This window comes from Poecilia mexicana, unplaced genomic scaffold, assembly GCF_051168715.1.
Source record: "Poecilia mexicana isolate PSO_F unplaced genomic scaffold, ASM5116871v1 scaffold_7, whole genome shotgun sequence".
Classification (NCBI taxonomy): domain Eukaryota; kingdom Metazoa; phylum Chordata; class Actinopteri; order Cyprinodontiformes; family Poeciliidae; genus Poecilia; species Poecilia mexicana.
The window spans coordinates 8,400,897-8,425,751 of NW_028263376.1; the positions used below are offsets into that span (position 1 = coordinate 8,400,897).

Sequence of the window (24,855 nt, forward strand, 5' to 3'; positions counted from 1 at the left end):
CTCGCTGTATTTCCTAAACCTTGCCGTTTCTCCTCGCTGCACCTGGGGCTTTCAGATAGAAAAGTGTGAATTATAGCTAATCATGTTTCTGACTCAGACAGATAATTGGATGGAGGACATTTTTTTCACTTGAGAAATCTTAGAGGACAGATTTTTCTTTTTTTCTGTTATTCTCACTTAGTCAAGGTCAGCTCTTTAGTCCTTCAATGTGAGGACTGAAGTCATTGTTCTCCCTCCTCTGCTATATTATCTTCTTACTTTCATGAACACCGAAAATAATCCTACCTAAGTTCCTCTGCTTCTTGTGCATCTCTCCTCTTGTCTTTTCTAAGACAGAGGAGTTCTGGTTCTGCTAGAGGTTTCTTCCTGTTAAAGGAGAATTTTCCTCTCCATTGTTGCTCAGTGTGAGGGATTGCTGTGAAGTCAATGACTCGATGCAATTTGTTGGATTTTCTTAGATACTGTAATTTTTGATAACTAGGATCGGAATCTGTGTGTGATTAAAGTGATTTTTTTTCTTTTTAATTTAGTTGTAGTGACATTTGTTGTGAACTGGCACTATATAAATTAACTGAATTAAACTGAATTCAGGAGGGAAAAAATGACCAACAAAACCAGGCAGCCATATTTGTCACATATATATTAAAACCAACGCTTTATAACAACATATTTACACCGACTCTTTACAGCTCTGCTCCAGCTGTTTTCTACATGGAATAAAAAACTAAAATGTCACATTTAAACTGTACATTCACATGAAGAATAGGCCTACCCTCACTCATGTAAAAAATAGCATTTATAGTCAGGCCTTTAAATCCTTCCGGTTGATGCATTTCGAAGAGTTTCGCCTCAAGAAATGTCTTACAGAACAATCATTGCTGGTGGACGAGGCTCGAGTCCTCACTGAGCCTCATGGGCGTTTCCACTGCGGTGACCAGCGTCTTTCGTTCCGCAGCCTAGTTGTAAAAAACGTCGTCCTCGGACAGAGAGCTGCTGTCGACGTGGCGGACGGCGGCTTCCGCCGTCGCCATGCTCCTGTCCTCAAAGGGACGATCAGCGACTCGCTGGGCGCCGAGTGCTGGGGGAAGCGTCGAGTTGGCCAGCGGCGGGTGAATCAGGCTGTCGCCGCCGTAAGTCTGGGTGTGAATGCTGTACAGGTGCTGGGGAACGCCGACGCTTCCTCCGTCGAGCAAATACTTGGACAAGAAGTGGCCCTCTGCGGCTGAAAAACGACGGCAATGTCAGTGAGTTGCTCAAAAAGAAAGAAATAAATTAAATAAGTGGTGAAAACGATCACAGCTGGAGCTTCTCGGGTTGCTCAAATGATTTACATTTGCAAGTAAATTGCTTGCATTAGAAAAACCGCTTTGAAGCGTTTCGTCGCACAGTATGTGGCTGCAATCTTGAACGGCACTTAGAGTAAATACAAACTCAGCCCAGCCGTCAAACAAGTTAAATTTCGTGTGGCAGTGGCTGAAATTCGTCATCATTACAGTGCGATGGAAATGTTAGTTTTTTTTAGTTTTTTCACACTTCAATGTTTCTGATTAAACACATTTTAACACCAGGTAAAGATAACCTGAAAAGTACAAAGTTAAGTTTATAAGTAATACATTTTTTAAAAGAAGGTTTTGTCTTGAGTGAACTGCAGAGAAAACACGGAAGGGTGGTGAAGGTTCCCAGGAGCGGCCTGCCTAGAAAGAAATTCACCAAAAGTAGAACCCAATAAAACACTAAAGCAGAGGTTCCCAAACTGCCTTAACGCGCCCCCCTCCCTGACATTGCAGGGGGGGGGGGGGCGCGGGAAGCCGTCTGGATGAAAAAACCCCCAAAACATTAACACTATATGCGCTGGGTTTTTACCTTAGAATGGCCAGTTCACTGTTATTCCTATGTCAATTTGATACAGTAGAGGCTTCCACACTTCCCATATTTGTGTCCTCTGTCACTTTTATCAGCAGTTAAAACTGTTTAATCCGTTGTTAACATGTTGTAACCTGTTTTTCCGAGCTGCCCTTAAATGCAACATGAGCGCTACAACGCTCGCGCTGGGTTTACACCTGTGAAGGAGACCTGCTGCTGCTGGGCGGAGCTACGCAGGTTTGTGTTAGAATCACGGCAGCAAACCAGCAAAACGCAAAGAACTTTTCACAGTTTTTCCCTCCAAACTAACCGACTGAGTTGAGTAAAGCTGTTGGATGCAGGTAATGTTAGCTAAAAGATGACTAGCTAATATCAATACAGAACCTTAAGCTTAACAAGTACCTTGTAGGCTACAGATGTTGGTGTCTATTTTCAGCTACGTACATTCATTTTTCTCCCAAAAAAGTCGATGCACACCCCCCGTCACACGCGTCGTTTCAACCAGACAGCCATTTGTAATCCATGGGGGGGGGGGCGCAGAAAAAGTTTGGGAACCACTGCTCTAAAATTTATTTCACACCGGATAGTCTGGTGGAGATGCAATTTTGGTCCAAAATTGCAACGTTGTTACATTTTCAGCTGGTGTGGTCGTGAAAGTTGTTTATATAATCATGATTTCATTCAAACTTTAGACCCAGTTGTGCTCTTCAAGACTCTTTCACCCTCCGAACCATTTGAAAATCTTTTCACTCAAAAATCTATTAGAGAAAATGGAAGCCTTCAAATAATGAGCTTGTGATTGTAATCAGCCAAAGCCATTAGAGAAGAAATGACCTGCGATGTTCTTTTAATCTGTTGCTTCATTTGTATTCTGTGAACTTTGCAGGGTCTCCTGAAAGAAAAAAAAAAAGTCTCAAGGCTTAAAAGCTGTGGTGACTCACCAACCTTGTGAGCTGGTGGACGGCTGCTCCGCGTTGTCGCTCATGGACCACATGTTCATCGCCGCCTCGGCCAGGGCGAACTGTTCCGCCACACCTGGGGAACAAAAACATGTTTTCTATCGGCTTTCTCCTGAGTCAACCCCCTCGTCGTTTCTCAAAAGGTCCAGCAGACGTCACAAATTAGAGAAAATTCAATAAGAGATTTAAGCCACTGTCCTTGGAAGTCCTTAGGGTTATTGATCCCCCAGCCCTCTGCCACCACCTTTCTGCTTGACCACCTTTTGTTTTACCTAAATTAAACCCATCGGTTTGCTTCACCTGCAGCAAATCGGGCCTCCTTGATTTCATCTGTCATTTGGGAGTAAAACTGCTCATCCTCCTGCAGCTCCGTCCCCATGGCCCCCCATCCGCCGCCTCCTTTGCTCCAGCCTCCGCTCCACCCAGCCCTGTTTCCTCCACCCTCGTCGCCGCACCCACCCCAACCTTTCCACTCGATCAGGTGAGCGACTCGCCCTTGGGCCATCGCTGTGGGCTTGGTGATGTGCTCCTTTATCGTGGCCACCAGGCCTAAACAAAGAGAGGAAGAGAAGAAATGCGTCTTCATAACATTTATTGGATAAAAGGATAGGCCGGCCAAGAAGAGGAGCAAAGTGGATAATTTGATGAGGGAGGTAAAGCAGAATGGGAAGACTTTCTGCTGCAGTTGGGTTATGACAATTTAGAGGGGAAAAATGATGGCATAGCATGATAAATATTAAGACTGGTGAAAAAAAAAAAAAACTTGAATGCAACATTATTTACAGAACAGCATCATCCAGTTTTTCAGCAGTCTCCTGTTGAATGGACTGAACTTATACCACTCAAAGCGCTTTACACTGGAGTCACATTCACACACCGACATGCAGATCAGTAGGGGTTCAGTTAAGTGCCTTGCCCAGAGGCATGTGGCAGGAGGAAGCTGGAATCAAACCTACAACCTTCCAATCGCAAGACGACTACCTATATACCCACAGTCGCCCGTTACTAAAGGATATGTATACATTCATCTCTGTGCAACAAGATGCAATTTTTGTCTGATCTCATACATCATTTGTGGATGTAGGTTGGTGTGATTGTGGGCTCATCCTGCAGACATGTCATGTTAGTGGAGTTCAAGCTCAACTCGTTCGCAGATTTTAATTTTATCCATGTCAAACTAACAGGGCACAAACGTCTTAGACCAAATAGATACAAATGTTTGCCTAGACCTCTACCATTTGAGCATATTTTTTTAGCAAACGGGTCAAATCTAACCTGCATGGAAACACAACAGAATATTTCTAAGGTTTATTTAACAGAACAAAATATTAATCACTGTAAGCACATAATTAGTATGTACACCAGTATGTATGTTTGTTTCTGACCAACTCTGTAGCAGCGTCTCTTACTGGTTATAATACGCTGCCAAACATGGCCGTCAGTCAGTCAACTGGGCAGTATGGACTTAAAGCTTTGTTGTGATATTTTCTGATACTATTGTGGTGTTGATAAAAGTGACAATAATAACTATTTATTACTTCTTTTTTAGGTAACTGTGTTGCTGTGACCCCAGCAACCAAAAGCCCCACAAACACAAATACTGTCAGGACAAAACAGATCTCATCTGTGTCACTAAGCTGCACACAGTAACTGCATTTAGTCATATTTCCAAATTCATTGGTATTTATTGGTGCTCTTAACGAACAAACAGTAGAGAAAATAGTAAAAGTAACAATCCCGACAACACAGATATTTTCTTTTAAATCATTAATTCAAATTTATTGTGACAACAATAATTCAAAATTCTCATCATGAAAAGAAATTGGTAATGAGATTTAGTAAACGATACAATAAATGTCCACGTCAACATGGTGTTGTGAACTGAATAAAAAAAATGGTGGAGACTACGACCATCCAACGGCCAGTCAGTTACCATGGATACGCTAAACGCAGGATCACTGAGAGATATTGTTACTAGCAAATTATGTCACTCGTTCACATCATTTCTTTTCTCTGCATAGAGGAAATAAATGTCACGGAATATTTCCAAGAAGAATCACCGTTACAAGATTAACAAACAAATATAACAGAAACGTCGTCATTTGCTCCTTTTTTTTTTTTTCCAATTAAAAGTAAAACATCCGAGAGGAATCATCTGCCTCAGCTTTGCATTCCAGCTGTGAGTCTCTGTGTGTTCCTGCAGCCCAAACATTAATGTGTTAATCATGACCTGCTGAAATCACTGGACAAAACAACAAGAAGCCATCCTTTTATGTAATCACATTAGACAAGGGTAGGAAGGTCTCAGGGAAATGAAGAGCGGGAGTGAACGTGACAGTGTGCCTCGCTCATATTTCAGAGGAGAAAATTAAAGCCATATCAGAGGGGAAACATTGCAAAGGTTGAAAAGACAAAAGGTCAAATAAAGAGACAGAACAGATGATGTTAAAAAAAGAATCGATGGGGAAACGGGAGGAAAAATGTCAGCGGTGTAATGACAGGAAATAGACAACATAAAAAAAGGAGGGGGGGGCGGCTGGTTGCCTCGGTGCCGGGAAGCTGAGATAAACATCACAGCCACTTTATTTTCGTTTGAGCTCAATACCTGCAGATTTCACAGCACGCTTTATTGCGTGTTGTGTCACCCAGAGCTGTCTCACCCCGCTTTCACACAGCGACGGCTCTGCTAGGGTTGTCGAGTGGAAAAGAATTGAGGAAAATATCTGCTTGCGTCAGTTTAGGCAACGTGAACGCACCGGAAAAAGGCCCCCACGTTTTCCTCATTTTTTTAAATTTGTTTTTGTTCTTGTCTCAAAGACAGAAAACAGACTTGAAGATGCTCTCCATCTGCTACGGAGGGAAGCGAAAACAAACATTTCCACATGTCAAAATGAGGCTTAAGCACAACGGTGCAAACTGCGCTCTGTCTGTGTTCATCGTCTTAATGGATGCGAGATGATTGCAAACACCTGATGACTGCAAACATCTGAACAAGAAAGACGCCAATCAGCTCACAGCTGTCGAGAGCAATTTTAAAAAATCTAGCATTTCGTCAGCAGCACCGCATAATCAGCTTATTTGTTAACTTTTTCATAAGAATATGGCTGAAAAGTCCTTACAAAAATCTTATTACATGGATTATGTTAGAGATATGCCGTTTCCCCCAAAGTTCAGCCTGAAGAGGACAGATTGGTGTGAGCCCGCTCACGATGAATGAATCTCTCATGTTGAAACTCTGCAGAATTAGTTCTCCCCTCAATAAAATTGAGTCCTGTGGAGAGGAATCGTAAGGCTGAGTTTCATTCAGCCGTGTTTGTGGTGTGTGCTCCAACACTTTAGTGCTGCTGCTTCTTACATTTATTTATTTTCCCTGTTCATGCACACTGCTGAACATATACGAGACTTGACACCTGTTGAGCTGATTGCCATGGTTTGCTGTCTGCAACCACAAGACGTCTGTAATCTTTCTTCAAAGCTAAAGAAATATGTGTTTTACAACCTATGTCTGGTGTATGAAGGGTCGAGAGGGACAAAATGAAACAAACAGTTGAATCATTAATTACACATTAAACAAATAATTATTTATTTGAAATTGTATCAAATATGTCATCATCAAAATGCAAGCCCATAATAGCCAATGCAGATGATTAATTAAAAATGTTTTTGATTTGTGCCATTGTTCCTGTTCCTAATTTTTTCTGCTGGTCGTCAAAGTCGAGGGGCGGGTCTATAAGGGTAACCTCTGAACTCCAGTAGTTTGACAGTCACATGTTCGCCTTGCTCTGCCACATCCTCTGGATGACAGTCTCCTGCTTCTGTGCGTCTGATGATTATAAAATCTCTCCAAACAGTTCACGTTAAAGCTCATGAAAGTCCTTGATCACAAGGGCCGCCATCATTTTTCATAGAACGAGACTAGTGTAGACTGACTTGTAGGATTTGAATGGAGTCGTATGCTGCGTCCTCAAAATAACATTTACATTATTGTAGTGGAGTTAAACCATCAAGAGTAAAAAGACATGGACTGACTATGTTTTGAAAAGCGAGACGTGCAGTGGTGGTGCACGACTCGCTTGTACAAAGAGTTATTGTTAGGATACGTGTCCTGGTGCAAGTCTGTGTGCAGCATATTTACAATGCTGATGGAAAACACAGCAACTAAATTAAAACATCTATTTAAATACTGACAAGAAAATACTTTTTATTGCATTTTGTGGGAGCCATCTGTTGGATCTCCAAGATACTCTGCTCAGACCTTTATCCTCCTTTTAACTGGATGAATCAGCATGTAAATCTTTACTTTATGAGTTCAGTCTCAGCCTGATTCTTGGGCTTCTGCATTGCCAACGTTTGGTGGTTTAGTTCCAAACTAAAGTCATAAATTTATTTTTGCCAACTGCCTTGACATTGAATTGAAATCGATGCACCTTTCATGAGCTCCATGACTGTACGCAGTTGAAAAGAAAGTTTTGTAAACACTATGTGTATTTTAAAACCTGAACTTTCATAAATCTTTTTATGCCTTGATACATATTGAAAGAGAACTTGATATCTAAAGGTTACATATTTGAATATGGCTCACAAACCATGTAAATAAATGGCAGAGTGAAAAAAACAAAAACAAAACATTTTCTCCCTGTTTTCAGAAAACACGCTGCACATCCAGAAAAAAATACTTGACGGTTTTAAAGCCTTGCCTAAAATGCAGAGAATTTATTATCACCAGTATCAGCTCAAACATTGTTATGAACAATAACAACGTTATTAATATTTCCAGGTAATATTATCCAGAAAGCGTCAAAGAAGATTGAAGCTATGCAACTGCATCTGTGTGTGTGTGTGTGTGCGTGTGTGTGCGTGCGTGTGTGTGTGTGTGTGTGTGTGTGTGTGTGTGTGGCGTTGTATATGGCGCACCAGTATTGCAGTCAGAAGCTGGTTTGAATATCTAAAGAGAATTTGATTTAATTTAGCTTAGCTGCCACGAGCCGATTGCTGTGAAGGTCACGGTTTTTAATAAGCCTTGATCTGAAATGAGGGACAACGAGTTCAGCAAATATCACAAAGTGGATCCTAAACACCACCTGACACACAGCCTGAGATGTAAAGCAGCCCAAACGCAACAATTACATTAACTAAGCCATTGCTTGACGATGTTGGGCTTCAGCATGTTCAACTAGGACAGCATTAAATGTCACATTAGCAAAAATAATCCTACTGCAGACGCCATGCAGTTATCATTTATAGGTTATTATTGATGTTAATTATATTAGGTTATAGTGTACAGGACCATCGGAGGGGGAGGACTGCTGAATAAAAATTTAAACGTGAGAACATTTCTTATCTCTTAAAATCAGCAATTAAAAATGTGATGGTAGGGGCATGAACCCGTTTTGGCTGGAAGTAAGCAAGCGACAAATATATGACAACCATACAGGCTAAATATTACAGTTAGAATGAAAAATGTGGTTTTGATGACTGGTTCTACTGTAGTTCAGCTACATTTAGTAGCTGTTCACCAATGTCCCTGACAGAGAGTACAGAAATGTTTTACTGACTCATTTGTCAAAGCTACTGCAGTAAATACAGCTTAGAAGTTCAATGAAGTAAACTGAAATAGTTACAAAATGGACCATTTGTAAAATTAGTGGCATATTACATCATGTGGAAACATACAAACAAGACTTTGGCCTTCAATCAAATGTTCAAGGGGAAAAGACGAAGGTGGTAAAAGTGATGACATGTTTGTTTGATGTTTAGAAAATTAAGTAAACGAGGAAAACTAAAATGTAAAAACAAAAATCCAGCAAGATCCTCAAACTTAAATGACTTTGAAGCTTTTACAGTGGGAGGTTTAGCTTTACACTGAAATGTGACTTTCAGAGACGACACCCCATTTACGCTTATGGGTAAACATTTAATATTAATTGTAACAAACCCCTGCAAAATAAAAACTTTTGTAAAATGTAGTTAATAGCAAAACTTGATGTGTGGAATAAATTAGAAATGCTCTCACATATATTCAGATTTAGAAAAGCAACAAACAGGCATAACATATCAGGGAAATATGATGTTATATCAACATCCCTGTTGTGAAACATGGTGGTGGCAGGATCATGCCATGTGGAGGCTTTTATTTTATAGAAAGCATTGGATAAAATTAACTTTTACACTCTTCAGATTTTTACCAATAAGATAAAATTAAAGATGTGTCACAGTCACTGTTTTACTTTGTTTTGGACTCTCATATAAAATCCCAACGAAATAGACCAAAGTTTGCAGTTATGATGTGAAAAGTTGGAAGCTGTAGAAATAATTCTTCACATATGAGACGATGACTTTGCATAGCGAGCAGCATAAAAGCGAAAGCGCACGAAAACACTAACATCACCGTTTTGCATTAAAGCTCCATGATGTGCTTTTAGCAGCTACGTTGTTTGACAGCAGTCGTCACACCTCGGCTGAAAGTGCAGCAGCAGTTTGTGAGGATTGATTATGGCTGAGTAAATGTTAAAAAGCCTTTTAAACGCACTTTACTGGATTGAATCTGCCATCGTCTCAGCCGTGCGCCTGCATGTACTCGTCTAACCTATTCATGGGGTTTTTATGCCGCTGATAATTACTCTGTCAGTCTAATAAAGGAGCTTCCACTTGGAAAAGTTCATCAAAGCACAACACATTAACAAAAAAATAATGAGCCTCCTGGAGGGCGAGAGACGCTGTATAGATGGGCGGGAGGAGGGGGTGACAAGGGGAAGAGGAGGAAGCAATAACATGAGATCAGGAAGTGAGACACGAAGGCAAAGACAGAAGATCTAATTGAAGATGGATATTAGTGCGTGTTTGGGTGAGTAAGAGAAAAAGATTAAGGAAGGAGGAAAATTGCATTTCCAACCCCTTGTGGTTACTTCCCCGGAATTGATTTGCAAGGCAGCGCACAACATGAATCAGACATGTTTGTCTTTGTGTTTCTCACCTATCAGAGAGGATGTAGCCAGCTCTGCAATGTCATAGCGACTGGACTTATCTGCCACTGTGCCGTTGGAAGGATTCTGACCGTCCTGCACCGCATGAGGCAAGAGAGAGACAGATAGAAGAGTAAATATGCTGGCAAAGCAGAGGTTACAAATACCCAATCAGGATTAAATAGATGCGTTATGCTAACATGCTAATCAACATGCTAATCGTTGAGTGACATTTTTACCTAAATGTACATGATATAATTGATAAACAAGAGACAATTGAAGTTGGAGCTGTGAGTTTAACTCTGAACACTGAATTGATTCATTTCACCCTGAACTGAATTTGGAATAAGTTCTTCATAAGAGTGAATAAAGGTGAACAATATGGACTTATAGTTTTATTGTGATATCAGCTTATTTGTTTATTTTTTGAGTAACTGACTGTGATCTCAGCCCCACAAACACAGATACTGTAAATACGATCACTGCAATTAATAGTGTTTTCAAATGCATTGGTATTGATCAATGCTCTCATTGAACTAACACTGGAGAAAATAGTAAACATTACCATCCAGAACAGTTTTGGGTTTTTCTTAAACAAAATGAATTGGAATTTTCACGACAGCAATAAATCAAAATTCTTATCGTGATAATAAATGTATCACGAAAAGTGATAAACGATACAATAAATGCCTGTCATTAGTGGCAGAGCACTGCTTTCCTCCCTCCAGCTTCACACACCTAGAAAATCAAATGTTTGCTAAATAGCTTAACTTCACTCAGATTGCTGTAAGCATTCGTTTTTAAGTTGAACTATACGATCCTAAACGGATACTTCTCTGGACTTTGTAGCTTTGTAAATGGACCATTCTTACAAAAATAGCTCTTAATATAACCATTATATCCAGCTCTATACTTGTGTTTTTTTGTTTTGCTTTTTTGGAAAATGAACCTCTGCTCTAGTCTGGAGTTTATGGAAGAATCAGGTTTTTCCTCCATCTTTCCAGCAACTCTGAAAGTGGTGGTGATCAGGTGTTAGCCATAGTTTTCCATCATTTTATTTTGAATGCAAGCCGCAAAGAGAAATTTTGCCTTTTTACCACTCTTCCAAAAAACAAAAGTCACACATTAGGGTTTTATTTGCCAATTTGAAGACTTTTGATTGAAAATAGCTGCACTGGATTTTCTTTTGGGGTATCATAGCAAAGCGGCTGAGCAGTTATCGGTTCTCAACTTTGAAAATCATGTATTATTTTCCTTCTGTTTCACAATTGCACTGTTTTTTATCGACACAAAGTAATGCAGCTGTGAGATGCGTTCCTCACAGAGCATATTGATGTGTCCTGGGGAAAGATCCTGAACCCTACTTCGCCTCTGATTTGTCCGGGTTTGTGAGCTCGAGGCAAGGACAACAACATCTCTACGGAGACTCGAGGGACCGTGTGGGCGTGTAAATCTGTGTGTAAATGGATAAATTAGGATTCGGCAAAAAACAACAGCAAACTTTGTAAATGAAAACAAGAGCCACAAGAAGAACATTCACACCCCCCATCCCCTTTAACAATTCAGCCCACGCATTTGCTTCGTTATTTTCTCCCAGGCAGACAGGAATGTTAATGAAGTTAACAGCCAGAAGTTCTTCGGCATTCGCACTCAGCCTGAATCAGGTGCTAACGACAGAAGGCACGATCTCGACACCAGAGTAGGTGCAATCAGAACAAAAAGAAGAGTTAAATGTTCTCGAACTGACTGCAAAGACTTCAAGGATTTTAATAAAGTGCAAGGTCTGGATTTGTTTTTGTTTTTTTTTTCTATGTTAGAGCATAATCAGTGGTTTTTATTACAAATAGATTTTTTTCTTTTCTCTTGAGTAGGGTTTTCCGTTCTCTGATTGGCTGGGAATTATGCTCATTTTGTAACTGGGAACCTCCTGCCTCTCAAAACAGCTTGAATGTGTCTCTCCTCCTCTCTTTTCTGACAAACGACCGATCAGAGAGAATTTCCTTCATACGTTTACATGAGATCTGGAAAACCAAGATGTGACGCCTGAGGCTACATTTTACATACTTCCTTGTATTATTTATTTAATCCTTGTGGCACCTGAGCTGCCTTCACTGGTTCCCAGTTGGACGTGTCGGGAAGGTGAATATGTGGCAAAAATAACCTTTGTAAGCTAAACTGTGGTGCAAGTCTGTTTTCCCGTCTGAAACTAAAGACTGTGCTTTCCTTCAAAAGTGATGGAGAATAGAATGAGTTATTTTAAAACTTCATCTGTAATGTGAGTTTTTGTAAACATAATCTGTCTTTTTTTTTTTTTTTTTTTTATGTAAACTGATCCCAGGAACAATAGCTGACACAGCAGGCTGCCGACGCTAATGGGGATAGCAATAAGCAAAACCTTACTAAAAATAAACCATGTGAAGGAATAGAAATCTGGTAGTGAGCACATCGAACTCGTTCTTAGGATAAAATCAATTTCTTTTAGATCTGACTTGTGATAAACAGCGAGACTTGTACATCTGTGAACACTAACAAAGCGTGATATTAACTACGCAGACACAGACATCAAGTCGTACCTTGATGGGAGCCGACTGACCTTCCTCGGTCTGGTGCAGCGATGACGATGGCAGGTGGAGTTCTGTGGGGAATCACACATAAAGAACTGGTGTTAGATAGACTTATATGTGACCAGGGGTCAAGTGAGGCTCATATATAATGGAAGAGGTTCTATGTGTGTGTGTGTGTGTGAGAGAGAGAGAGAGCTTAAAACCCCCTTAGTGCCATTTAACCGAGGCCCCTCTGCATATTTAGCTTTGCATCAGTTCACGCTCTGCCTCTTTGCTTCATAATTGATGGTGATGAGGCTCATGTGAATGACAAGAGGAAATGAAGTGGCAGCCAGTGCTGTGGAGAATTGACATCATTAAAAAGGTCAGCAGACACACACACACACACATTTGCGCGCACACTTTTCACACTTTCAGCAATACCAACGCATGCTTGGGGTTTCCCAGGAGGGTGGGAGCGGGGAAGGGGGTGATGAGTGATGTCGTCGAGACAATCGGCGGTCACGATGGAAACGCTGTGGCAACAGAAAGCCAGGTGATACCCTTCCAGTCACACACTGATGGAGACACACACACACATGCACACACACACAAGCACACTTTCTCCTGCTGTGCTCTTCTTATCTGTTTTTCTTGCCTGCCTCCAAAGTGCATCTGCGCCCAATACCTTACATCTTGCTTGAAAGGGCTGCTTTCTAATTAAAACATCAGTCTTTTTATTTATTTTTTTTAATTTATTTTCCAGCTAACAACACAAAATCCGCCCGGAAAAAATGGCAGAGATTGTAATCCTGAATGTTAGGGGTCAAAAACACCTCAAGCCTCAAAACGAGTTTTAAATTTTGATCATCTCTGGATAACACGGTTAGATTACTCCTGTTTCCTCCTTAAACGTTTCCAACCATTACAGTCGAGCAGCGTTCGAGATCCGTCAAACAATCCTTTTTTTCCGCAAGAGAAAATTGCAACTCGAGTCACATCTTCAAGTCCTGACCAATCTGGGATGACAGTCAGATGAGGCTCTCGCTGTTTCTCTCCCTCAGTCATCAACCTGCTGCCCTCCAGTCAGAGCCCACAGATTGCTTTGAGAAAGAGAAGCTGTCATAATGGCTTTTTCAAATTACTGGTTATAGAGCAGACTTCTCTGATTTCAGAGCAATCGCTCCCGTAATAGAGTCAACTCCGACGTGCCAAACTTGACACTCTCCGTCTCGGTTGGGTGTCGGCAAAACTCTCGCAAACTTAACGTACAACTTCACCTGCGGTCCTGATGGTTAAAATCCACCGACTTGTCCTGCAAATCCTCACACATTCACACACAAACAGGTGGGCTCTGACACTGACCTTTGTGACCTTTGCAGAGGCAGGTACCCATGGTCTGACAAGCACGGCCAACTGGTTATCTGTTCACCATGGTGGATGAGGAGGAGGAGGAGGAGGAAGAGCGGAAAAAAGGAGGAGAAAAAGGAGAGAAAAGATGCAGAGGAGGCAGGAGAAGTATCAGCTGAGTCGGGGGGGAGGAGGGGGGAGCGAACGCTGGACGAGCTGGAGGCTGATGCACCGGCTGACTTCTCTGTATGGGAGGAAAGATGTGAGAGAGCGACACTAACAGAGTGAGGGGAGAGAAGAAGGGGAAAGAGAGAGAGAAAGAGAGAGAGAGACAGAGAGGAAACTGGGGGGAAGCATGAGTGCCTGTTTGCTGACGAGTGTGAATCTCCTCCCCTTCTGTCTCCTGATCTCCTCCCACTGTATTCTCCCTCTCCATGCTGCTGTATCCATCACAACCGCACTGGGAGCAGAGGGCATGAAGAAGGCTAAATGATGGATGCCAAGCTCAGCAGCTGATAAAACATTTGTTAGGTCATCTTAAGGTTTGCCTTTCATTTACACTCTCGTAACTCTCAAGATTTGTTTTGGTTTCAGTTCTTGGTCTTATATTCACTTTCATTTGTTGCTGTTGTTTTCAACGAGAAGAGTAAAAATGCAAGTTGAAGTAACATTGTTTTTCTTGTCTTTGTTTCTTTCTCATTTACGAGGCTTGTCGATGTTTGGGCGTTAGTCCATGCGAATTATCTAAAAAGTTTAACGTGTTAATTACGCGATCCAGATTAATTGCATTACGTATTTTGAAATAAAAGCCTCTCTCTCTCCCACAGTTTTTTTCTACGACTGTATTCAGCCCCACCCATCAAGTCTGATCAGTTGCTAAAGAAAATCCCCCTCCAGCATGACCCTACCACCACCATGCTTCACCCTGGAGGAGTCACATCTCCACATTCTGCTTCCTCTACTTTGTTGAGACTGAGGGATTCATGTTAGTAATAATAACACATTATTTCACTGCTCGAGTTTATTGTATCCACTGCGATATGAGATTTGATGAAGTAAACAATAAAGTGTGTATTTTGTTGAATAATTTAGAAGCATTTCTACTTTCAGTGCTGCAGACTCGTATCTCAGCTTGGTGTCCCTGCGTACATGTAGCACTGCTGTCCTGTTTCTGGTCAGGTTCCTCCTTGGACTATTTCATAAATGTGGCCAGGGGAAAAAAACTGCTTCAAAAAAACACAAAAGGAGGTGCATTTCTACTCACTGTCTGCCTGTTTTTCAGTTTTGTTCTTCACTACACCAGACGTGCCTCCTTGCAATCGCTTTTTGTCATCAGCGTAAGAAACCACTTCTTATTTTCTAAAGCAGAAGGACTCATTCTGTGGATTTTTTTTTACGTTTCTTGATGTGTCTCACCTCTAACCCTGATGTTCTGAAAAGTTATTTAAATGCCATTCTATGTCCTTTTCAGTATTTGCCAAGTCAGGTTCCTCGTCTCAAAAATGGCTTCCTGCTTTCTGGTTAAGCTGGTCCAACATGGCTAACTAGCACACCTTTTCCCTGTGCTGCTCATTATCTTCTCAGTAAAAAATGCTCCAGAGTTTTTGTTTGTTTTCTTGACCATCTTTGTTTCTTTTGTCCGTATTGGTCATCCTCCAAGCTGAGCTCTTTGTTTTGGTCCAGCTGTGATCCAAAAAAGTTTGTATTTTCAATAGCAGGTTGTTGTTGGTCTTTCGGCTGCTGCATCAGGTTTTTGTTTCATTTTTATGCCTTTGCTCCTAAGTTCGCTGGACTATTGAAGAAATAGACATCTTGACATCTATTCCATCAACAAGGACTTCTACTTGCCAAATTGCTTGCCTCCTTATCACGTCAGCAAATCTTCACTTGAAGCTTAAAAGTGTTATGACTACATGATGAAGCTGATAGTCACTTTAGCAGCGTTGAAGACAGAAGTGGATCTCCAACAACTTTAGACTTAAATCTGGATCAAATACATTGTGACATACCATCTAATACAAGAACAAATGACACAATCTGTATTCCTCTCCCAGCTCTGGTGGTTCCTATCTTGGCGTCGTAGCTGATGGTGACGTCACACTGAGCAACAGCGCCTTTCCCTCCATGGTGAAGGAAAATCCTGTTGCCGTGGCAACCACATCCATGCTTCTGCAGCTTGTGCCAAAAGTAATTGGCCAGGAAAATCGGAAAGGAGAAACAGAAAACGCTTTATTAGATACTGGAGGTCTGAGTTGATGAAGTTGGTCAACATTCAGACAGGCTGTTTGTTTAAAGGAATTTACTGGAAAGATATGAGTGATATGTTTAATTTGCCTTTCTAAGCGAAGCCAGAGGCCTTTTCTTGACCAGAGCAGAAATCATCAGGAGAAAAGTGCAAATTCTCACAGAAGGGAATAATGAAAGAGGCCTCGGAAAAACTGATAGTCATTACAGAGATTAGATCTGATTAAATCATCCTCACAGCAAACATTAATAAACGGCCAAACTCTTCACAGTTAATTTAGTTTATCTGATGGCAACATGCTTGATATTTCTGTTGACCTACGCAGATTAATCTCTCAGTTTCCTGCGGCCAAAGTAAAAAAGATGAAATGTTTTCTTGGTTTTCTTGAGATCACAAGTCTTTCAAGAGCCTCCCTCCCCCCTTTGCACCAGTAAACACAGCTTTGGATGTGATGCCGTTTCGGTTCCTGGAAACCTCAGCGAACCCCACGACCTCATCAGGACTCTGTGGAAGTCCCTCAGAAAATGTGCCGCCATCTGGGACTCTTTGAAGACATTATGGGAAAGAGTAAACAGATATAAAAAGCTTTATGGTGGGCTACCAATGATCCCTGGAGTGTTTGTGAAACCTCTAGGCACACACTTGCAAAACACCAGAGAACCTCTAAGAAAAGCCGGTCCCCTCAGAAAATTCACTGTGCTCCTTTGGGGAAATCTTTGAAAAGACAAAAAAAAAAAGGGAGAATCCAACCTAATATGTCCTAACCCAGGAAAACCGTCAAGAAACTCTGGAAAAATCTATCTGGACTAAATGAAAAATTGTCCAGAACATGCTGAGTCACCCCTTTGCCCTTTGCTTGTGCATGGAATCAAAGAGCCTTCCTAATTGTTATGACGGAAATCTGAACAGGCTTGGAAACATTCCAGTGAAATCCCATCTTTGAGTCTGAGAGGCTGTTCAATGTATCAGCGATTCATGCTGAAGCAGCTCTTATCGACAGAAGAAGAGGAGAAGCTCAGGATCTGTCTGACCTCTGCTGGTAGAAAGGTAGAAGTGCATGAGCTCCATCGGTATTAAGTAAACAAAATGACTGTTTGCCATGGAGAAAATAAATTATTTTGAAATGTTTTCCAAAACTATAATTATACTGTATAGCAAAACAAATGTGTGAAGTATATGTTTTTTTAAAAAGCAACAATATGGTTTTTTATATGTGTGCACACTTTTAAACCTTTTCTTGATTCATTTTAAGGATTCAGTCTGTTTAAGTTCAACTGCAGAGAACCTGATGAACCACAAATTCAGTTTTACTGTCCTAACAAGATTTTATTGAAATTTGCATCCTTCACTAAATCTACAACTAAATAAGTTACAAAAAGACTCATTGTACAAAGGAATTGGTCAGCAGAAGAGCATAAAATAATTATCAGTATTGCGACACAGTAACAACTGGACAGTGACATTGTAAAATGAAGAATTTTTTTCCAATAGTAATTAAAAAGAATGCAGAAAATTCAGTCAGTACATGTTTAAATTAAAAAGCGGAGCTGTGTGTCGAAAGATCAGCGTTTCATATGTAACATCCTGTCCAGGGTAACGTCTGGGAGAACATGTCACGGTACGGTCTGATATTTTCTGGGGCTGGTGATCAAATATAAAAATAGGTCAAGTTGAAATTAGAAAGTCCCACATGAAAAAAAAAAAAAAGAAAAATCAGAAAGGTACTTTTTGTCCAGAGGAAGTGGGGCAGATGCTCTGGCACTGGCATAAAGTTTGTTCAAAAGAAAAGAAAGAAAAATCAAAACTGAAAAAAAAAAATTGAAACTGAAAACAATTGTTTGAAACTATTTTTCAGAGACAAAGTTTTTAGACATTTTTTTTCCAGTTTCAAACTTTTGGTCATGTTTCGGTGTTTAGGGAAGTTGAATCCAACAAAGCATTTGATCAAGGATGTTCTCACACTACCAGGTTATTACACCTTTTTTTTGTCTGTTTCATTTTTACATTTTTCCTTCTTGTAAATGTGTTTGTTTTCAGTTTAACTGAAGAATAGATGCCTTTTCTCGATCGGTAGAGGCTTTAACAAGAGCTGTCTGTGAAGCTCTGACAAAATTCACTTTCAAAGACATTTGAGAGCCACTGTGCCTTTGAAAGGCACTTTTAAATGGATTTCCTTTACGGTTGAAACAAACATTTCTGAAGGAGCTCAGCACAGTGTTTAAGTTTATTTTTTTTGGGGGGAAAGGCTTACAAAGAATAAACTGCTTTGAAAATTGTTTTATGAATAATTTAGTAAATGCAGAATGAAGTGTTCAGAAGCCTCCTCTGGGTTTACTACTGCCTCTCACTTTGAATAAACCGGCACAATCCATCACAGTGCTGTCAGCTAATCATGAAGCGTCCGTGTGTCCCTGTTCTGTCTTATGGACACTCTGTCCTAACACCCTGTGCACTTTTGAAATGGCTCTTAATTTGTTCTGTGTGACTCAGTCTCTGGTCATTTTAGAGCCCCCGTCATGTATAATAAACCTTGAGATTGATCAGACGCTGTTTTTTTTTTTTTTTGGGGGGGGGGGGGGGGGTTGTGTCAGTCGTATTTTTTCCGTCGAGGACCAAAAAGGCAGTGGGAGGAATGTTGAGCATCCTCGTTAGTCTGTGATGCTCCTCAGTGGGAAGCCACAACCATTCAGCAACAATCATCTCTGTGGTCCTCCAGGAGCTGGAAGCCTTTCTTCGCTGGATCACTCCGAGATCCTGCAAAGTTTTCACGAGACACCATTTTTTTTATTTTTTTTTCTGCTTCCACTGTCAAGTTTTGATGGAAAACAAATGTGATTGCCTCCATTTTCTTATCTCAAACAAAGTTTACTCTGGCTTCTGTGGAACTTTAGTTCCCCCCCCCCCCCCCCCACTGTGTGTTTGCATAGGGACGGCCAGGTCTAAACAAAATATGAAAACTAATTTTCTGGAAGGGAGAAACTCTGTGTTGTTAACAAGGTCAAGCTGACAGACCACCGTGCTTTTTATAGACCCACCTCATGCATTAAATTTCCTACTTGACATTTCCCTGTACAGACCTGCTGCCTTTGGTGAGCGGGAGCTGACAAAAATGTACTTACTCCAGGAGAATCATTATTTAGCTCAACGGGGTTTGGCTGCACTGAGGCTGCAGAATGTACAGTCAGCAGCAATCAGCCCTGGGAAGACGGCTGATTGAGGGTAAAGCACAGCCAAGGCTTAATCAGTTGCTTTTCATCTGTTTAGTTTGTTTTTGTTTGGTTGTGAAAGTCAACATCAATTCATATGTGAAATATGTCTTTGGCAGACTTATATGTGAAATCGACTTTTTTAAGCATCATGTTAAAATGTTATTCCCTCATCAAAAATAACGCATGTTTGAGAAATCCTTTAGTCTCCCACGGCAACCATTCAGCTGTTCAAACGCCCGGGTGAACCTCGCTGCACCCTTCAAGCCGCAGCTCCTTCTCGGACCTGCAGTGTCCAAACTACCGAGCCTCATACAGCGCCCGTCCCCTGTACCTCCCACACTCAACCCCTTCAGACTAGCCAGTGGGAATTAGCAAACACATCTGCTGAGCTCATTAAAGAGCTACTTCTCAGTGCAACTCTGGTAAAAACGTTGTTAAAGGGCCAATAGAGAAACAGTGTAGTGATGACTTCCTGAAGATGGAGTCTCAGAGTCAGCAGGAGCTTCTTAAAGAGACAGAGGCCCAATTTCAAGTTTCTAATTTATAAAGTCGAATCAGTTAAATATCTGCCATTCATTCAAAATGCTTCTGCCACATTCCTGGCAGAAGCATTTAGTTTTCTTGTTTTATCTGTAGCAGGAAGTCGGAGTACCCAGAGAGAATCCATGCAGTCACTGGGAGACCATGCACACTCCACGTTACGGCCAGTAGCCACTGCTCCACAGACAGCCTTTGCTTTTAGTATTTAAGTTTTTTTTTCTCATTCTTACTTTTCTTCTTTTGACATGTTTGTCATGAATCTATTCCTGTTCCTCCATTTTTTTTCTGAGAAGTTCTTTGTGACTTGTGCGATGCAAATGAACTTGACTTTCTGAATGCTTTATATAAAAGAAATAAGTAAAGAGTGGATCGTTTCCCTTCCACTCCACAGTTACCCAGGACTTTGTCTGAATCTATCAAATAAAACCTCATGAAAATGCGGCTTTTAGATGTAACGTGAGAAAATGCGAAAGACATCAAGGGTTATGAAGACGTACGCAAGGCAGCGCGAGAAAGAGTTTCCATGCATAAATGGTGGATACGCAGACACACGTCTCCAAAGCAAACATGATGCTTTTGTTTCTTTATCTGGGGAGATTTAATCCTGGCTTAGCCTAACTGCTTGGAAAGTATTTTGTGCTGAAAAGCCATTAAACAGCCACTGAAGCCACAGAAATGTCATTTCTATATTTCTTTTGTCTGCGGATTACATTGACAAGGCTCAACCTGTCAGTAAGCTTTAGAGAATCTCGCTTCCTTATTTAATTGAGGAGAAACTTAAACTTTACCTCCCCGTGGCCAAGGGTGACCTTTGTGGCTAAGAACCTATCGCATTTCATATCCATTTTCTAAAATCACATATAGACGGGGCTGAAAGTGCCGGGTGGGCCCCATGATCTAACCCTTAGCGTGAAGTATTTAATATGTTTTTCTTTCTGTGCGTTTTCCACTTTTACATGCCGTCAATAAGTCAGGAGAGAACACCTGTATGACTCCCGCTGTTTACGACCACAAAGAGGTAAGAAGAGCAGCATCAAGTGCTGCTTCGCAGGGATAGAACAGAAAACTGTTTCTTTTTTTCCATTTTTAAACTTAAATGAATAAAACAGTTTTTATTCATTTTTAACAACAAAATAATAGAGACACTTTTCTGTAGTTGCAGTCTTTTGTCTCTTGCAGTTACATGCATTCCACATTGTCACCTTCCTATAATAATGGCCTAAGTCATCTTTTTCCCCCAAAAGATGATTCAGGCAAAAAAAAAAAAAAAAAAAAAACTCAAAATGACGTAGAAACGTGACGACATTATAGGCTGAAACAAGAGGAAAAGTTGCAGTAATGTAACAATGAATAAATACAAGAAAAAAGAGGAAATAATGAGCAGAGAGAGAAAGAAACAAGATAAAATAAATAAAAAACAAACAATAAAATTCGCACATTCTTGTGAACAGTGAGTGTAAAAGCGCTCACTGTTCTGTATTAATCAGAAAACTGTTTCATCAGTCTTTGTTTTTTTTGGGGGGGGGGATGTGTGAGAATCTCCTGGTTTGACTGCACATGTGGACGACGATGGGAAGTCTCACTTTTATCTGTCTGCACAGCTAAGGAGCCACGATGGCCTGTAAACGGTGCTACGGTCCTGCTCTGCCAGAACTCCCACTGTGTCAGGCACAATAAAACCATAATATTAGCTTTGAATCACATGATAGACCGGTTCAGCTGAAAACCACTGTCTGCAGATTGACCGCTCTTCCCTCCTTTTCCTGCCACTTTGGATCTCTTTTTTTCTCTTTTTTTTTACACCGGAGCCCCAAAATATCCTCTTTAACTTTTAGAAGAGCATATTTTGATGACACCAACCTCAGTGGCTGCTACGCCCCGGAAAAAAAAAAAAAAAAAATTTCAAAATGGGATAGAACTTCTGCTGCCCTACGGCTCTGGTTACTTGGCCTGCAGCGAAGTTGGCAAGGTCTTTCAAGGCTACACCAACAGGAAATTGCATTAATCCAAAGCTGGGCTGAAGTAATTCACTCCCTGCTCTTTTTTGAAGGTTTTGCCAGAGTTTCGGCGGACCACCTCGGCTGTACCGTTAGAGAAGAACAGGAGTGTGAGGCCTCAGGGCCTCCCCTCCATGTGCTCCCTAATTGGTTTAATGACTGTAATTATCTGCTGGGGTGCATGTTGTGCAGGGGACGATTAATGGGCTCCAAAACATATGCAGGCAGGCGGAAACTATGGGTGGGGAAGGGGGGCAAAACAAAGAATAGCTGTGCAGAAGAAAGAAACCATAAAAGCGGCAGAGAAAGAGACACGGCCTGCTGCGAGACAGAGATTAAAAAAAAAAAATTAAACAAGGCTGGGAGTGATTTTGTTGTTGTTGTTGTCTTTTGTTTTTGTGGAGTTAAAACTCTGTTGTGACTTCAAGATCTTATTTGGGAACATTAACACTGAAGCCGAAGCGCGGGTCAAAAGTAAATAAAATGTTTTGGGTCTGTTTTTTTTTTTCTTTTTAACTCTCAAATGTCATGTTTGAAGGTCCAAATTTGGTTTGGAGAGAAGGTTAAAGGTCTGGAGCAATTTGAAAAAGTGATGTTATTACGTATTTTTTTAGCCACATAGTAGCACAATCAAACAACTATGTTACTTTCTGCTGTATTAAAAATGCGCCATATGTCAAAAATGACTTCAGCGAAATGTATCTTCTTTACTTGATGCCTTGAAATTTGGCCTCTGTCTCTTTAAGAAGCTCTCGCTGCCCTCAGCTCGTCATCACAACAATGCTTCTCATTATGCCGTTTGCAACCACTCTGAGGAGCGTTGGACTGAGAAGTAGTTCCTATGCTGAGCTCACATTTCCACCAGGCGCTTGATAACTGCTGCTGCCACTAGTCTGTTGGAAACTGAGTGGGGAAAGTGTGTTTCCTTTAAGTTTCCTCATAGTTTACAAGACACAAAAATGACCCTTAACATCTACATCTATATGTGTTCATTTATTATTTATTTTCATTAAATGAAAATTAATGAATAAATAAATATACAGAGTATAAACATCATGTAGTCTAACAAAAAAAAAAATTGAAACTGGTGGAAATGATGGGCCCATGACGGTGTTTGCCCCAGGTCCCAAATAGACTAACTCTGCCCCTGCACATGAAAACATGTAGGAAATTGTGAAAAAGACATTGTGAGGAGTTGCATGCTCATACAAGCAGCATGCAGGGGGATCATCTTCGAGTAAAATGTGTTTTCACAACTGGATTTAGTTGCTGTGGAAATCGGAGTTGTGTTTATGGTACGCTGAGCCTGGAGGCGGAGGCCACCAATTCATCTATGATGATCACTGTTATTCTCTTTGTACATGTTTATGCTTCCCTGACAAACAAAGTGGAAAGTAAAACAAAGGCAGACGGTAAAGAACTTCATCATCATCAAGAGGTTCAATCCCTCTCTGTCAGCTCTCCAGAGCGCGACCTGCTTTGCTCACACAATGGACCATTCACACGTTTCCTGGACTCGGTTCCAGAGCCGCTCGCCAGGTAGCATCTGCAGAAAGTCACTTTCTGCCGCAGACATTTGTGGTGACGTCTAAAAAAAAAAAAAAAAAAATCAAGGCTGCAGTGGACTTGTGCGCTTTATGTGAGTGACAAAAGCCCAAGTATTAATCACACAAATTGTCGACAATAATTCTTTTTTTCCTCAGAGACTTCTTGTTTTAACACTGGAGCAATGAACTTCTCACAGGAACAGAGTCGAGCTACTGATCTGTTTATACAGACAGAAAGTTGTCACTCAACCGTCTCAGCCAGCAAGTAGGTATTTAGACATTTCAGTGCAAAATAGATATGTTTGTTTTCCTTGTCTTTGTTATCTTTGTTCTGCTGCTGGAGGATCTGTCTTTTCATTGGTTTTCAGTTCTGACACATTTTTGGCCCTCCATTTCTGTCTTGGATTATGTCTCAAGCTTTCAAACCTCTCAATGTCTGTCATTTACTCACACATCTTCCTCAAAAAAATATAGATGTGTTAGAAACGTCAGATTAAGACTTTCAAAATGTCTGCAGGTAGCCATGGGAGTCCTGTGATTAAATGGTTTCCTTGTTTTAGCTTTTGTCCTTTTTTTGTTTCTTTTTCCCTTTTCTCTTTTGGTTTTGTTTTTCCTTTTTGTAAATTACTTCATTGTTCCTTTTTTCTTGGTTTTTCTATTTTTCAACTACAGTTGAAACATAAAATGTTCAAAGTAAAAGAAAATACAAAATCCATGTGCATAATTAGTCATTTTTCTTTTTGTTGTTGTTGTGATTCTGCCAGACAAAAATCGAATCAGGTACCCAAAGATTTCTAATGTTTGTTTTTTTTTCCTCTTTCGTCTTCCCTTTTGCTTCTTTTTTGCCAATATTCTGTTTTTCTCATTTTATTTTTGTGTAATTTTCTGATTCATTTATTCATTTTTTTTCTTTGTTATGTTTGTTTAATATTTTTGTTCTTTTTTTTGTATTTCTTTTTTTTTCACCTTTCTGCTTTTACTTTTCTTTTTTCCCCAATACAATATAAAATCCAAATCTATGTTTAGTTCAAATAGGAAAAGTAAAACATGTACATCTTTTTACTTTTTCTTCAAAAGAAGAAAGAAAGAAAAAACTTCACACAGGAAAATCAAATGTTGAATCAAATTTATTACATGTTTGTTCAAAACAAAAACCAAAAACATTCAAATTGTATATTAAGGTGTTAATATACACCTTAATATATGTATTAAGGTGTATACATATATACACCTTAATATATATATGTATATATATACATATATATATATGTATATATATATACATATATATATGTATATATATATATTTTTTTTAGCCTTTTTTAAGGCTAAAAAAATCTTTCTAGATTTTTTTAGCCTTACATCATTCTGGCAGTACATGGTGCCTAAATGTGTTGTTGTTGTCCAGCCTTGATGTTCAAAGTTCCCAATTGTTTCAATTTTTAATTATCAACCTAAACAACTTTAGGCGAGCAGTTATTTTCTTGATCCACCTGCATTTGACTCATCTGAATTATATGTTCTCTAATGTTTTCCATTTTGAAGGCTCAGTCCCTTTTTAATGACTTAAGGTGCCTTCTTTTTGTTACATTTCCTTTTTGATATATGAACATTTCTCATTTTCAACAGGAAATATTTTT

At 40.2% G+C, this 24,855-nt stretch overlaps 1 protein-coding gene across 1 annotated transcript; it reads right to left on the reverse strand.

Moving 5' to 3' along the window:
• Positions 1-625: 625 nt before the first annotated feature.
• fam131c (family with sequence similarity 131 member C) lies at positions 626-13,723 on the reverse strand. Its single transcript, XM_088007494.1, has 6 exons — positions 13,693-13,723; positions 12,358-12,419; positions 9,796-9,934; positions 3,123-3,371; positions 2,809-2,898; positions 626-1,222 (listed from the first exon to the last, which is right to left on the reverse strand). Exons 1-6 carry the CDS (start codon positions 13,721-13,723, stop codon positions 957-959), a joined length of 837 nt encoding a protein of 278 aa, XP_087863620.1. The 3' UTR covers positions 626-956.
• Positions 13,724-24,855: the final 11,132 nt, after the last annotated feature.